Source organism: Pavona decussata, unplaced genomic scaffold (assembly GCF_977016875.1).
Source record: "Pavona decussata unplaced genomic scaffold, jaPavDecu1.1 SCAFFOLD_211, whole genome shotgun sequence".
NCBI classification, from domain to species: Eukaryota; Metazoa; Cnidaria; class Anthozoa; order Scleractinia; family Agariciidae; genus Pavona; species Pavona decussata.
The window spans coordinates 653,713-670,686 of NW_028145616.1; the positions used below are offsets into that span (position 1 = coordinate 653,713).

The 16,974-nt window shown below is 39.0% G+C and overlaps 1 protein-coding gene across 1 annotated transcript in view; it reads right to left on the reverse strand.

Moving 5' to 3' along the window:
- The window catches only part of LOC146460537 (uncharacterized), a 222,867-nt gene that overhangs the window by 90,731 nt on the left and 115,162 nt on the right, over positions 1 to 16,974 (reverse strand). Inside the window, exons 11-12 of the mRNA XM_085088145.1 lie at positions 16,827 to 16,898; positions 4,150 to 4,221 (exon numbers count right to left, since the gene is read on the reverse strand). Coding sequence (XP_084944271.1) covers positions 4,150 to 4,221; positions 16,827 to 16,898 — 144 coding nt within the window. The remainder of the gene's footprint in view (positions 1 to 4,149; positions 4,222 to 16,826; positions 16,899 to 16,974) is intronic.

Sequence of the window (16,974 nt, forward strand, 5' to 3'; positions counted from 1 at the left end):
TCAAAACGTTTGAATCAAGCCCCACATTCTTTAGGTATTCAAAAGAGCGTACATTATCCAAACTAAATAATAGATCATTTAAATAAAGAATTTCACATTCTGCACATTTTTTTATAAAAAAAAAGATTTTTTATCAATTCTTATCTCTTTATTTTTCCATTCTACATAAAGAGCATAATTAATATCAGAGAAAACATTTCTAAAATCTGCCCACCAGTCAAGTAGCTCCTGATAAAAACCCTTTAAACTTAAATTGAGATCTCTGGACTTACCCGCGCATCAAGAACCCGTGAAATCCAGGACTCACAGCCTTATTGCTTTACTTTGGGTTTCGCGATCCGTAAGATTCAGGCCACCGTTCTTCAGCGAGTTAATGACTGAGATTCTAGTCACTTTATCTGGACCTTTCCACAAAAAATTATATACCATCCTCTCCATATGTTTAATAATTTCTTGTGGGGTTTCCAATATTGTAGAAACATATAAAAGCTTTGGTATAAGGAACGATTTTATAATGGTCACTTTGCCAAACAAGGATAAACCCCTCGATTTTTGAATGTCACTTAATCTTTCTTGAAAGTTTTGTTTTATGACCTCTCCTTGGTCACACGAGAAGTAAATTCCTAGCGTTTAACTCCTGTACACCACTCAAGGCCCAGAGGTTTCTCTGATGAATTCTTATTTGCCCCAATCCACATCGGTTTAGCTTTTGAAACATTCATTTTTAAACCAGAGCATTTTTCAAAATTGTTCAAAATTTGCATGAAGATTTCTACAGAGGAGGTGTTCGCCAGAGTAACAGTCATATCATCAGCATATAGGAGTGTTTTAATTTCGTCATTATCAATTGTTATACCTTCAACGAGGGTCTATTATAGTGTGGCGGTTTGGCGGTTTAAGCCAATTTTGAGTGCCAGTTTGCGGTTTCATTCACGTTTACGGTCAAGAAATTATCGTGCGGTTGCGGGAAATCATAAATTTAGCTCGCGGTTTTTAGTTTTTGCGTGTTTTTATGGCGGTTATTCAAACAGAGTTAAGAGGCTCAGAAGACTGAGCGGTAAAGGTAACGTAAATTTCACAAGCTTGTTAGAACGACCACATAAGAACAGACAACACACCCAGCCCTAAAAACTTGTACTTTTACAATTCGTTATAAAGATCGATCTCGATCAATCTTTGTGTTTGTGAACAGCCGATTAGACGTCAAAACCTTTTGTTCGCTGGTTACTGAATGGAGTTATAGAAACAATTTGCTCTGTTCTTAAGATCTTGTGGTCTTTGTGAGGAGAGATACCATTACTGAGCTAATACATCGCAAAGAATTTGCTACGTGCTGTTAAAAGATCGGTTTTGAGGATAATCGTCTTCCCTGTAGGGCGGTGTCGGTTTTTAGAAGAGAACGAAAGCGGTTTGCGGTTTCGAAGGAACGAAATATGGCGGTTTACGGAATGTACGACCCCCTATAATAGACCCTCTTCAACGTGCTCATTTGTCCGAAGAGATATAGCCAAAATTTCAATTGCCACAAAAAATAGATAGGGTGACAAAGGGTCGCCTTGCCTTGCACCTCTTTCTAACTTAAAAGGCTTGGAAAATAACCCATTATTTATAACAAAACCTGAGAGGATATTGTAGAAGGTTTTAATCCATCTCATCAGGGTCGGACCAAAATTAAAGGCCTCTTGTGGTTGATAAAGAAAATCCCATTCAATAGAGTCAAAGGCCTCAGTTTCAAAATCTATAAACAGTAGAATACCAGGTAACTTTAACGATTCACTGTAATATATAATGTCGAGGATTGAGCGAGCCACCTCTCCAATTAATCTACTCTTGATAAAACCGGATTGATTATAGTGGATTATTTGAGGAAGAACGGTTTTTATTCTGTTGGCAATGACCTTAGAAGCAAGCTTGGAGTCCACATTGACTACATTGTAATGAAATCGGTCTCCAGTTTTCCAAAAACATTCGATCTTTACCGTTTTACCTAAAGTGGCAACGCGAGCAGAGTCTCGTTTATCACTCAAAGTAACCTTTTCCATCTCGACTTCTTTATTACTGAATTTAAGACCTTGCTTTAAGGCGTTAATCTCGCCCGACAAGTTAGCTTTTATGGACTCGTTTTGCTGAACGGTTTAACGCACAGGACATCATGGCGGCTTTGGCTATCTGTATCAAGCTTGTCGATTTTCCCTGCCAGGCTCTTGACCAATTAATTCTTCTAAATTGCTATTAGTCGGCATTTCTTCTTGTAAATCGGCTGCCCCTTTCCGTGGCCGTTAATTTCTGTTCATGCTCGCCAGGATAAAGAAAAAAAAATATCTTAGGAGCGGAGCCCGAAGTGTCACGTCCTCTCGCTTTGGGAGTCATGCAGGGCCCTTGGTGTTGACTTGGCTGGAATTTCTGTGGTTATTATCTCTGAGTTAAGGTTGACCACATTAGTAACAGTTCTGCTTGACGTGGTCTACATTGCTGTAAATCTCATGGGCGACCCTTACGGTTTCTGACTCTTGGCGTGATCTTAGCTATTGTTCTCAATGTAAGTGCAACTCTGCATACAGCATCTGTGACTGACTGCATTCTACGTATTTCATCTAGTACTCGCGATCGGAACTCGTCCTCCTGTTTTTTGTAATTATCAGAGAAGTTTTACTGCAGTTGTTGTGACCGTCTCTGAACAGTTTTGAGAATCCTTTTCTCTTCTCTTAGGATGCGGAGTCCTCAATGTTTGCTATTGAAGTAGCAATTTTCTCTAGGGGACTGGCTGGAAGGGTACAATATTATAATTTCCATTCGTTGACAGTCTTTCATCAAGGTTGTCGACCTCATCTCGTCATCTATTCGCGGTTTCTGTGCTCGTTAGTAAACTGCGATTTTCCTGTCTGTCTATCAGTGTGACAGGCGATCCCTGTTGGTAATTATTTCGGGCCGCAATTCTCTGCAATTCTTTCTAAGTAAGCAGTAAGTTCTAAACTCTTGTGGTCCTCGCCTCGCGGTGTTTTCGAGGAAGACCTGGATTCTGACGTCTTGGACACTTTTATCTTTTGTGGCTATGTTATGGCCTGTTGGTGCTATCGTTGGTGTTAGCAGTTGATCGTTATGCGTGTTATATCTTGTGAACTCACGCCTTTGAAATTAGCCTATTGATTAGAGTGCTGAATCAGAATAAACCTTGTAAATCTTGCAGCGTCTTCAGCATCTGCGTTTGTATTTGTCTCTTTTCTCATAACTTCCGCTTGACTATCAAGACGCAACTCTTGAATTAGTTAGCAAAGTTTATTCTCATCTCGGTCTCATCAGTTAAGTTCTTATTAGTGTCAACAAGGAAACTTTCTATCTATTAGTTAGGTCCTTGGCCGCCTTTAGCTAATTCTTAAGCTTGTCGATTTTTTAAGTGGCGTTGAGTCCGGAAGAAACACTAAAATACTTTCCTACACTGAAAGTGCTTCAGATTTGAGTTCCTTTTTTGAAACACTCCAGAGAAATAGTCCTTATGAGAGTAAACGGAGGCCTAATTCGCGCCGAATTGAGACCAGTCACCTGTGAAAATAATTTAATTCCTTTAGACCTTTAAACATTAAATGTTTTTCTACCTTTCACGAACAACAAAATGGATTGCAAAGTCTTTTTTATAGGGAAGCAGTGCGTTTTGCACGTGATCTGTCCTTTGACGCTCAGTTCTTAGTGGACTTTGTCAAGGTTCTCAAACTGTGTAGCACCTTTGCCAAGCGACAAAGATGATATCAATTTGACTTCACCTTTGATAATTATCTACCGTGAAGAACATCGAATTTTTCGTAACAGCACAGGAAACGGACTGGAGACATGCTTCTAGCCGATTGGGCAGAAAAATACAAAAAGATTTTCCTCTCCAGTCAGGAGGCAGTCTTGGCTTGACCTTTTGGGCCGAAAGGAGCTCGAGTCAGTCCTCAGGGATCCTTACTTCTCTTCGCCGAATTTTTTTTTTTCTACCCTTTGAGGGAGCGAAGGACGCTGTAAAGTTTAATTTAAAAAGTAATTCCTTGAAAATTCAAAATTAAGAAAATGTATACACTAACGAATTAGAACGTACGGCAACTTCGAAATCCTCGATCATTTCCTCCATCTACTCTCCACAACATGCTCACATTAAAGAAAAGTTGTACTTACAATTCCCACAGCCGCTCATTGTGATCAAAGATACCTCGGGGCAGGCTCTTGAGTTGGTTGTCACTCAAGTACCTACAACACAACGGAACTGTCAACTAACTTCTTAACTATTTGGAAGCCCCCCCCCCCCCCCCCCCCTTCCTTAAAGCCACTGGAATCATTCGGATCGGTCTACAAACACAGCAACATGACAACATTGCATGGATTCGGGGAGGCGGGGACGTATTTCGTGTTTAGTTTTGGAAATCGTCTCAACATTTCTGGCCAGGATTGTAGCTCAGGAAACGCGTTATGACTTAGCTTCAAGAGCATCTGACCGGTGTGCGTCAAAAATAATTTTCTTTTGTCCTATGCTTGTGCAGGCAGAGTAAAGTTTGTTTTTTAACTAGGCCCCACACGTTCAATTTTTTTCACAAAAACAACTCAAGAGACCTCATTTAACTTGAATACATAAGTTTAAGACGAACATTTTCAAGAAAATCCTTGATGTGATCGACGTCAACCTAAAAGATGCTAAGAAATCCATGAGTTCAAGACTTCTACCAGAGTTGTGAATGAAAACAGTAATTTTATGACGTTAAAGGACGAAAACAAGCTTCGCACCAAAACGAGGCTGCACCTCTTGCACATCTAAGAAAATGTGTCCCACATGGAAGGAGAAGACGCTCTCGCGTCATATATATATAAATATATATATATTTGTTTTTAGCATCATCAGGTTTTTACGAGCTCCCTCGTGTGGGTGGACCGGTGAGGGTGGGACTCTGCATAGACTCTGCGCTCAGTAACTCTACCCCAATAAGGGGGATAGGGGGGAGCAGAGACGGAGGAACATTTTGCTCAAATTATTTTTCATTTCTTTTTTTATTGTTATATTAACATGTTAAAAGGCGCGTTTTTACTCGTATCTACTTCAAATAAATGTATCTGGCACTGTAAATTCGATGTAAATGTTAAGAAATCTATGTTCTTGTCCCCCTTTAAGGAGGCAATACAGCTAAATTTGAATGAAATTTGAAGAGGTTTTAAGACGAGATAGAGAAGAGAAAATGATTCTAGAACACTAACAGACAGTTGATACCCACGCAAGAGCACCCCAGGTTGCTAGTGGACTAACTTAATTATTAACTACAAATTCCAATTTCAAAACTTCACTAAATCCTCAAAATTTCTTATTTCTCTTTATTTTACCAATCTTTCTAGAAAAAAAAAACTACTCCTCCCAAATAAACCCAAAAATCACCGAAAAAATTCACAAAATACCCCACAACACAGATTTACGATATGATGATCCGCGAGAGTTTTTGGATTGCTTGAAACGCGAACGAGATATTTCCATTAAAGCCATGTCGAGTGGCGTAAAAGTGGCGTTCAGGTGTAACTCCCACTTAATAGAAATGTTTTATAAGAATTGAATTGAAGTAACATCGAACAGTACCTGAATGATACAGTGGTATGGGTGTGGATGAGTTAATGCTGTTCTTGTAATGCTCACTGCTGGTATCTTTCAACTTTACTTCATCAATTAACTTGTAATTCATGTTGAGGTCATATAAAATCCACTTTCCTCAACACTTCACATTTTTTAGCTTTTATTTGTTGACAAAATGAAAAAGCCATTTTATGTGGAACATGTTTTTGAATGGTTTTCTTTTGACGCCTGTTGTATTCGTGTCATGTGAAACCATTAGCAGAAGGAATGAAATTACACGATGTTATCTTTCTTTGCAAACCCAACGAGAACAGTTAAAAAATTTACTTAAAACGCTGTTTGCTGTGTTCACGGATCATACTTTCAACTGATACAGATTGATCTGTATTGAATGCCTAAGCTGAAAATTTAAGTTGTTGAAAATTTTAGGCAACGCCTCATTCCCCGAATTTACGAGCTAGTCGAGGCCCTTACAAAAATGCTAGCTGACATTTTTTCGCATGTTTAATGACATATTTGCCCCTTCGAAAACGAAAGGAATTAGTTTTCTAATGTTCTAAAATTGTGAGTTGATATTTTACTTAACGGAAAACTTTAGAAGTTCTTTACAACTAAATCTGAATTTCTCAGACGATTAAGGCTTTCAACAGATCATAGATATCCACCGAAGTGAACTGTTGGGTCAGGCCCCTAACAAGATCCTAAATAGGATGTAATGACAGGCAGAGCTCGAGGAGATTAGTTTGTAGTTACTAGTAAATTTCACGAAATAAGCTTTACAGTAGTTATAGCCACAAGAATCATTTGTCTTGTTGTTGTTGTTGTTGACAGAAGCGAATCGCCAAACGCTCGCGGGAGTTTTTATTCGAGGGTCACGTATCAATGAAATCGGTGGTAATAAGGACTTCTAGAAAGATCTAGACCAACTGAGGTTTGTCGGTCAACAAATTTTCGTAAACTGGCAGGACTTTAATGACGTTTTGTTTTTAATCTGAAGTATTCTTCATCAAACGTCTTCTTTTTCTTTAACCAATGGAAGATCTATACATGTTCAATTGTTTCCTTTAAAACAACTCAAGAAATTCGATTTACATTCAATTAAATTCCCTTAATTTAAAATTGACGTAACAGTAATCTCAGATGATGGTCAACGGGTTGCAGTACTTCCTTAATGGTGTCTTTTTGCTGTTTCTTTAATAGTCGTAGTTAAAAAATGGTATGTTGGTCTGTCAAATTACTTTCTGAAATTAAACTCTTTTTACGGGAAAGACACTTTATGTTGTTTTGCTTTTATTTCTTGAAAACATAAAAAGTATTTTACGTCAACGTATTTTTGGACGTTTTCTTTTTTTCTTTTTTTTTTTTTTAACACCTGCTGCATTCGTGTCCTGGTGAAACCAACAGCAGAAAGGATGCGGTATAGCGGAACAGGCGAAAGCTACTAAAAGTGACTTAATTTTACACCGCTTACTTCATTTAATTACGTTTAATATCATAGAATTTCATAGTGATCATCGCCAGAGTAAATGCAAGACTATATAATAATGCAACTTTCGGTTGGATTTGCATGAAATTGAGGAAAGAGTGTGACATGGCCTGACAGATTTTGTTTTCCGGCTTGCTAGCTATTCTGCGGACGACTCAAAATTTATGGGCATAATTTAGCTTCAGTCCAGAAAAGTGTCATTATTTTTATGTATTGCAAGCCTTTTGGAATTATTATTTCTAAATTTTCCCTAAATAAAAAAAGCTCTTGCAAGATTAGCCTGATTCTCAGACTGTCCAGGTCGCTCGATCGCGGCCACACACTCTCTCCCTTCCCTATTACTAGAGCTGCTTTCCCCCAATTTTTACTTATAAATCGGGCAAAAGAAACTTTGTGTTTAATCGGTGGAGGTACTGTCTTTAACTAATACCTGCAACTCAAAAAACTTTGAAAAATTGTCCGAGCTGCGTAGGTATAAGGTATTGACCCAGGAACCGGTCAATGTGGCTGAGCAGCCTGTCATTGAGCTCTTGAATAAGATGATCAACAAGGGGCAAGTAGAGGGCTCTGTACCAGTACTGCTGTGGTGAAACGGCAGGTACGTTGGCTCGGTTACGCCGGATTGCAGGTATCCTTGGCACGCTGGGCTCGATTTCACAACCTGCTGAAAACTTCTTTGCACGCTCAAACAGTTCACTCCAAACCGTTGGGTCATTTCTCTCCTCCCTTAATACACTGATGACTACCTTTGACTCCTTGGCTGCCTCAATGAGGTTAATAGATTGACCTTGGAGCATGGTGGATAGTACGACTGTGTTTGAAAGGACATGCTCTGTTGCACGTAGTGCAATTGAAAAGTCGAACTGCAGGATGGAGCTCACGTACCCTCTCGCTTTACTGTCTCCATCCTCTGCAAGGCTCTCTAATGCCTGTACTACTACTGGAAAGGCTGTACTGAAGGTATGCAACGAGTAAGCCCTGCTTGCCCATAGTGTCTCACACAGGCTTTGCAACTTGGAGCGCCGTTCCATCTCAACCCTTACAGCCGCGTCTCGAGACAAACACTCTTAAACGCTAACAGTCTCTTTGCAGACTAATGAAACGCAAAAGCTATCTGCTGTAGGGTTCCGATAATGTTTCTCACTAAGGGCTCCTAATTATAAACAAGCATGTTCAATTGCCAAGTTCAAGGAATGAGCCTTACAATGGACATAAAGTGCGTCTGGTACGCAATGCCTGATTTTTGCTTGGACACCTCCGTGAATCCCTGCCGTGTTTGCCGCCTCACCATGGCCCTGTGCGCGCATGCGGTCAATATCCGGGCCATATCCCTGCTGGGTCTCTAGAAACCTCTCGGCTTCCGCCTGTCCTGTGGTACTGTCAGCTTGTACAAACCCAAAGAACCCCTTTCGTACCTGCACCTTTTTGTTGTCCTCTCGTGTGTGCACAAAACGAACGCAAATAGAAATTTCCTCCAGTTGTATGCGAAATAACACGCTTTATTTAGTTCGCTCGCTGATTGACCAATTGCGTTTTTTTTTTAATTGATCAGCTTATGTCCGTTTTACTTTCTTTCTAACAATTACAGGCGCACAGCTGTAAAAGGCGCCGTAAGTCAACTAAATTTTCATGCACAAAACTATTTCAAATTTCTATAGTAACATTTCTTTCCTTTGTTATCCTTTCAGCGTTGTTAAATATATAATATTAAAAGTCATTATTTTATTTTTTAAAATAAAACGCTGATAGAGCGGGTATTCGCTATTGAATAGTAAGCAAAAGAAAATACGGTCTTCCGTCTGTTAAAAAAACTAATTACGAAAATTCTTATTAAGCCCGTGCTTATATTAATTAATAAGCTTAAAGGCTGGCTACGCCACTGCCTTGTGTCATTCCTTGTAAACATAGATACTTCCCTAGGTATTTTTCCTTGCTAATACGTTGCTTTTGGCGTTACACTGAAGGTTTAGGTCCAACTTCACCTTCACCAATTTGAAGGCCACTAGCTATTCAGTTGAAGTGCTGTCACGTGTTACCCTCGTTGAATAAAGTTGATTGATTGATTGATTGATTGATTGATTGATAAGTTCGACGTCGGTATTCAATTTAAGCTGTATTTCGATCGTCTAAGACGTTCAAGTATCGGCCTCTGCTACGTGTGCAGGTTGTCTTTTGGACAAACGTCGATCTGTTCGTGACTCGAACTGTCAATGAATAACATTTTTCCCTTAAATTCTGCTCACCCAAAGATTTGTATTTGCTCTGAATTCGGTTCGACGTTTGATTCAACGACTGAACAGAAGGTAATTCGGGTCGGCCAAAATTGTAATTAAGCTCATCTCATGTAACCACAGGGAGCCCACACAAACTATGTGACCGTTTGTATTTTGAATTTATAGAGGCAATGTATGGGAATATCGAAAATCCTCGTATTATCGTACTAGATTGCGATAGATATTCTCATTTAACATCAAAATAAACGTATTTTTACCATAAATGTTGTGTGTTGTCGTTCCTGAGGTTGAAGACGGCGATTTTAGCCATTTGAAGGGTTCGGCGTTGAACGTTCACTCGAGCGTATTACGCCGTCTTCAACCTCAGGAACGACAACACACAACATTTAAGGTAAAAATACGTTTATTTTGATGTTAAATGAGAATATCTATCGCAATCTAGTACGATAATACGAGGATTTTCGATATCCCCATACATTGCCTCTTATAAATTCAAAATACAAACGGCCACATAGTTTGTGTGGGCCCCCTGTGATGTAACGTTCGACGTTTCAGATCCGGGCCTAATTTTTTTTCTTTTTCTCAAAATTCATGCTCTTTTGTAAATTGGTCTTGTTCATACTTTTATTCAGACATCAGTTTTGAAATGGAACTATTGTGCTCCGTTTTCGGTTTTGGTTCACACTATGAAAGGAGGGTAACCCTCCTAGAACGGTCATAAGATAGCCCTCCTTTACATTTGTAGGGTTATCTTTAGGGCTATGTCTGCCAAAAAAGCCGCGGAAACCTGAAACCATCGCTTCGAAATCGACGTCGCTGAATTCACACTTCGTCTTTTACGCTTTGATACATTTGAGAAACAGTTCAACGGTTTCGGGTGTTCATGGCAATTTCGTTGCCTTTTTCGACGAAGAACTTGGTTGGTCGATTGGCCGCTTTTCTTTTACCTTTCGATTTACTGCATGGCTGATCAAGTACGGCTCCGTCTCTCGAGCCTTCGTTTTTAATTTGGTCAAGAACAATCACATCATCAGGGAATGTCAATGATATTTTCCAGTCGCCAAGCTGTTGCCCTCGTTCCGGCTTGAATTCGCCGCTCCGACAACATAGCTCACCGAAATATTTCTCCAGGTTTATACCCGTGCGAAGCCATGAAACAGTAATCTGATCGCTCTAAATTTGACCCTTCTAGGAGGGTAGCCCTACATTGAGCGTTTACATGGCTTAAACAAACAAAAATGTTGACCCTCCTAGAAGGGTAACCCGAGCAATCAGAGAGGGTTACCCTCCTCCTAGGGTAACCCTACCTTGCATGTAAACGAAACCGGAAAAAACATTAGGGAACCCTCCTGGAAGGGTAACCATTCCATTAGGGCTACCCTCCCTCCATGTAAACAGACATTAACATGGCATATTTCGGTTTAAAAAGGATGTTGTTCCACATATAACCTGACAAAAATGACTCTTTTGATCAGAACCTTTTCCCCTCTATAGTAGAACGAAAAAAAATGGCGTTTCCTAATACGCTTACATCACCCAAAGGTCTACTGTGAAACCTTTTATTTTAGTTTCAAGACAAATTTAAATCAAAACGGAACAAAAGTGACGTTTTCAAAATCCCCGCACGGCAAAAGCAACTTGGTTAAATTCTTAAGTGTACGAAGGCAAAAACTACCTTTCAAAACTATATTCGTATAACGTTTTATCAGTTTCCCGCAGAACTTTAATTTTCTTCAGCATTGGCACAGGCGTTACTGGTTTCTTCTTTAGATTTGAGTGTACTTTCCCTTCCTTTCTCCCCAATATTTTGGTCTACCTTGCATTTTTTGTTGATAACTTACTTACACAGGGTTTTTACCATAAACTTCAATGATAGCAAACATTTTACGAAACATATTTCTTGGAGTTGGCTACCCGTGATCCGTTTCAGGCTTTAGTGCTTGCGTACCAGTTTGAAAACGACACACCATAGCATCGTATATTGTAAGCATTTGCCTTACATGAGAAGCCTATTTCCAACGTATGTTATCAGTTTCTAATTAGCTACATCTGACTCGATCAGTAAAAGGTAATCCATGATCTGCGCATTTCGACAAGTGGATACGACCGTAAAATAAAGCAATCCATTCGAAAATTGGGCTGGTGCACTGTCGATAAGTTGTAGAGACTTTAGATTTGTGGAATCAGTGGACAATATTACAGTCCATTATCTGAGATGACCACGTCAAGCTAAACATATTTATTCTACAAAGGCCAATGTCCTAGGTATTAAAACAAATAGCTTCGTATTGTGTAAGTTTTATTCTATTTTATCAGCTGCTATTCCTTGCTCTTCATTGTTCCTTCTATGTTCTTGGACATGTGGCCGGGTTTCACCGGCTTCCAGAAAGAATTAATGAAAACAAAGTTCGCTTTAATATGTCCAACATATCGTTTCCGTTGATTTTGGTTCTGTTGTGCGTGTGAGAGTTTGAGGAGGGGTGGGTTGGAATGTAGGCGTTTAATTAGCCGGCATTGTATAGTAACTCGAGTATTGTTAAGCACTCGTACAATTGCAGAATGAATGAAGCTCACTCAGTCCGGAAACTTGTTGCCATCTCAAACTTCATTAGTTTTTCATGCTCTGAATAATCTTGTTTCTATCGAAATGCTGTATCTACGCAGTCGCGCGGCATGTTTAAGTCGTAAATCCCTAGAATGTGATGGAATTGAATTGAAAAACGGCCGTGGTTCCTTCCTTTCCTTTTTTAGTTACATGAAGGAAACAAACCCATTTAAGTGCAGCTGTCTTCTGCTGCGGTTAAAGATGAGTATTTTCATTAGTCAGGTTATTAAACAATGCACAAAAATGCTAACATTCAATAACTCGCCAAGACACACCAGGACAAATCCTACCGGTAAACTCCTGTTTTTGCCTGACTTTACATTCATGGCAACTTTTCCAAACTAGATCTTAGTCGGCGCGGTAGGCTTGTCTCGCCGGTCTTAGTTTGAGAGAAAACCTAAGTTACTTCGAGAAATTCTCGTAAACTTCACCGGAAACTTCGCTTTCCACCAATTTTGTAATGCCTATACGACGCACGCGAAGAGTAATGACGAAAGCTCCAAATTCCATATCCAGCAATCAGCATTTTGCATCGAGTTTTTCGATGCAGATATTCAAATTCCTGAGACTTTCCTCCATCCCTCTTCCCCCCCCCCCCCCCCCCCACCCAGCTTGCTCGCAGGCTATAAAATGGATATGGGGTCTTGTCGGTGTCTGGTCCGGTTGATGTTTGGTTTACGAAGATGATGAACATCACAAACCTTCATGCTGTAGACATCTTCATCTGGCAGGTGCAATTGGTTGAAACAGTTCTCAGTAATAAAGTAAAGTATTCATCCGGTGATTTATAAGCCGGAGTTACAACCTCGGCTGCAGGTACTCTGGTGAGAATCACATATAGAGTCCGTATGCAAGAAAGCAGCAACTCGACTATACTTTCTTAGTAAGCAACTGAAAACGTGCTCAACTACCATGCAATTATTTGCTACTTTTCTATACCACCTGTATCCGGCCAGTCGTAGAATATTTATGCCCAGTCGTCCATCATGCTTTTGCCGCAATATTTGTCTGATGATATAGAAAGATTACAAAAGCGCTTCCTCCGTATGTGCCCGAATGCCTTGTGTAATCCCAAACTTATTTTGCAGAAGGAAAGAGATCAGTAACTCTCTGTTTAGACAAATGGTACATGATAAAAGTCACAAAATTCATAGCCAAGTTCTGCCCGTACGAAACACCAGTACAGGCTGCACGCGCAGTAAGAGGTAATTAGGGTTCCGCCTTTCAAGAATACTTTGATCTTAAATGAGAGCAGTAATATTTCTTAGTAATTTTTTTTACATTTATTTTTAGGCCTTTTAGATGTGTATAATTTCATATTTTTCCATTAGTTCTAGATTTTAGTATTTCGAGGTCTCCTATTTTATGATATAAAGTAGACGTAATTTAGCCGCCCGGGGGCTGCTGATTTATTTTAATAAAACTATCTATCTTAGCAAGTTTCACTTACTGAATTGTTCTGTTTTACAAATGTGACATGTTTAACCAAGCCACTTTGTTCAAATCGAAATTTTTTTACCTTAAACTTCGAAGATAAATAAAATTTAGATGACCAACATGACAACCCTTAGCTGCCCGAAAGAGCGTAAAATACGTGCCCCAATACTCAAACAGCAACTAGCCGACTAATTTCTTGCATCGGCATTTTCTCTTGTGACGTCATCTTCCATCTTAATTTCATCGTCTATTTCTTACGTGTGTGTAAACAGCTGTATCTTAAAGCAATCTGTAGAAACTCCCCTGGCATCGCGATAAAACTTTGTTCATGTAAACTCCAAGAAGGGAAGACATGACGTTACGTTCTACTCGGCTCAATATTCCGTGTGGTTAGCCGAAATTAATTTTTGAATTGAAATGTCAGCAAACAAAAGCAGGAAATTGCGCTTGAAATAAACCAAATTCTGTTAGGATTACAGCTTAAATTGGCATGGCTAGTGCTTTCTGCCTATACCTTCGATTCGAATGCTAAAAAGAAAAGAAGAGCTTTTAAAATGCTGTCTGACTTTTCAGAAGTTAAGGATTTTGGGGATAGGAGCTTTCAAACGTGAGTCTATTCACAATGAATCATTTCTAGCCTCACGCTTTTCGGTCATACAAGTTTGTTTGATAGTAAAGTTGGCTTACGATGTTGAGCCACAGCTGCTCAGAAGGAGTGGGAGGTCCAAGCTGACTTTCGAGCAATCAAAATATCATGGGGAAGACCTTATCACAAGATCATATTACAGTCCTACTTCACCTTGCCAACACGTCTCTTATATGGACACCTTTGTTACGAAAAAAAAAAAGTTTACCGGCTTTGTCACGGCGAAATCTCCACAAATTCCCAATTAAATGACCTCTATAATAGGGATTTCCTCCATTATGGATAACAGGCACTAAATGACGACCCAAGTGAACAAATCACATAGCCTCCTTAAAACGGACCCTAAATTCATAACAATCGAGAGCGGCCAAAAGTGAACTTATAAAGGGAGGTTTTAGGGGAACTCCTTGTTACCAACCTTCTAACTGAAAATGGTTAATCCAAATTGGCTGAGAAGCCAGTTATCGCACCTTCAGTTATTTTTTAAAAAGATTGGCCAATGCTGCTCAGTAGAAGATCACAAACCCCTTTCATTTATTATAATGAAATTCATTTACTGCATGTCCACTACAGTTGAAAATATTGAAAGTTTTTTTGTTCATGAAATTGTACTGTACATTCTCTCCATTCTTGAATATAAATAATGTGCTCTGTCAGAAATACATAAGACTTTTTATGTACTTTGTGATAAACCTGTTACCACTTGTTGAGGTAAGGTGTAAAGTTTGCTAGGTGGCCCATTCATTTAACCTTTTAAAATTTTAAACATGAATTAGTAACAGTGTGGATGAGATAATGTACAATAAGAACTACAACCATGTAATCGTTTTAATGATAACAATATTCACATACACATTAAAATGTGTATTGAATAATAATGGTGAAGTCTAAACCAGTTTATCCTTGAAGTACACTTAATGCGAGGGTCCAGGGCGAAAATATTTAAGGAAAACACCTCAAAATGTTATTTTCTGATTCTCAATACCTTTTCTCGTGCCTTTAAAAGGGATACTTTGTGTAGGAGAACACAATTTGATCTCTTTGATTTCTTTGCACAAAATAGTGTATGGCACCTGGCACAAAATAGTGCTATGCTCAGGCACTGGGTACCAAAATATGTAATAATCGGTACACATTTAATAAACCGGACACAGATTTCATCATGTACAGGCATGTGTTCTTCGTGATTACTGCTTCATCTAGCTTTTTACCTTTGTGCTAAATGCTATGCTTGCACATGAAATACTGAAAAGGCGACACGAATGAAGACGATAGCCAGTAAGGGGAAGATTAGGGTGGATTCTGGCAAAAACCTGTACTGTGTTAGGTAAAATGTACTGGAATAAACGAAAAACACGTGAGCACAGGTAAACAGTGGCTCCCTCGGTGCCAGAAAACAAGGTCCCGACCTTGTTCTCGGCCAAAGACATCGTGCCCGAATTCTTTCGCGGACTCAGGACTTGTTACTGAAGGGTGCATTCACATTAGTTGCCAGCAAGAATCATACTCGGACAGCGAACAATAAAGAAATGGATAGCTAGAGCACATAGCATAACTTGCATCAGGAATTAAAGATAAACAAGGCAATTCTTGGTGATAACATATAGACACCTGGGGCAATATTCACGAGTCCCTCTGAAGTTGAGGTGTATCCTTGTTAGTAATGGTCTATTATTAAAAAAAGACAGTTATGATGGATCGTAACTTAGGAGAGCCTCGTGTATTGGGCCCCAGAATTTAACTGTTTATCTCTTATATTTTAATCCAGACACCAGCCCGAACAGAAACTGCCAATTTACTTTGGTCATCGAAAACACTGTGAATAGTTACTCTTAATTGTGACCGAGATTCCTTTTATTTAAATACAAAAAATCTTACGACAATAATCGTTTCTTTTTCTGTTCTTTACCCTGCGCCAGATGCCTCATCATAGTTTTTCTCTTTATTTCTTTCTTCCTTAAATGCATATGCAAAATCAGGATAATTTTGATTTTCAGGTTTAAATTGTGGATTTTTGTTTCTTCGACGACGAGAAGAAGAAAACAAGCCTAATCTTCTGTCGGACGGAACAATTTAAGCCTCTCTTGGTTTCTTGGAACGTCTGAATGCTGTACGTTATGCAGATACACTGTTTTTTTTTTTTTTTTTTTTTTTATAAGAACCTTATTTACAAGAACGTCGAGGCTGAGATTAACCAAAATTTTAAGAACTTATTAAGAACATTCCTCAGGCTGAGAGTCGATTAAGAACGTTTTTATTTTGCTAATCTGTATATAAAATCAAGATAACAAATAAAGGAAATTAACCAAAATACTTAAGGGCATGTTTTGTATAACATTAACAATGGTGACGCACATCCGGGTTTGTCATAATCAGCAGTTCTTGATACCATATCTCTACAGGCAATGCACTTTGATAGGTTTCCTGGGCACGTCCTCATTGATTTACTGAAATACATGTAGTGTATACCATGTAATTTAAGAACATCTTAAGAACGTTTTCAGCCTCAAATCGCAATAAATAAAAAGAACGTTCAGCCTCAGCTCCAAAATTAGACGTTCTTATATACAAAAAACAGACTGTATGTCAGTTTTGTTGCTGTTAAACAGCACAGCAATTAATGTTAAATTTATGAAAGCAAAGGCCAGATCTATGCATCATTAAAAATAACATAATAAGTTGAAAGAAAGCGTTATCGAGAGTTGTTATATCTGAAAACTCTCAATGTTGATATTATTTTGAATTCCACAGGTTCAGTTCTTGCCTCCATCTTCTCTCCTTTCGGAAGTCCTTATGGGATTACTATTGATATTTTACAACAGAAGGGTTCCACTTACAAGTCCCGCAGATCGGTATTGTTATCAAAGACACTCCGGGGCAGGTCCATCAACTGGTTGCTTGTCAAGTTCCTAATAAAAAATGACCATAACTTGGTGTTATATTAAACGTAGACTTCAAAAGGTTTTTAATCATTAGATGAAGCAC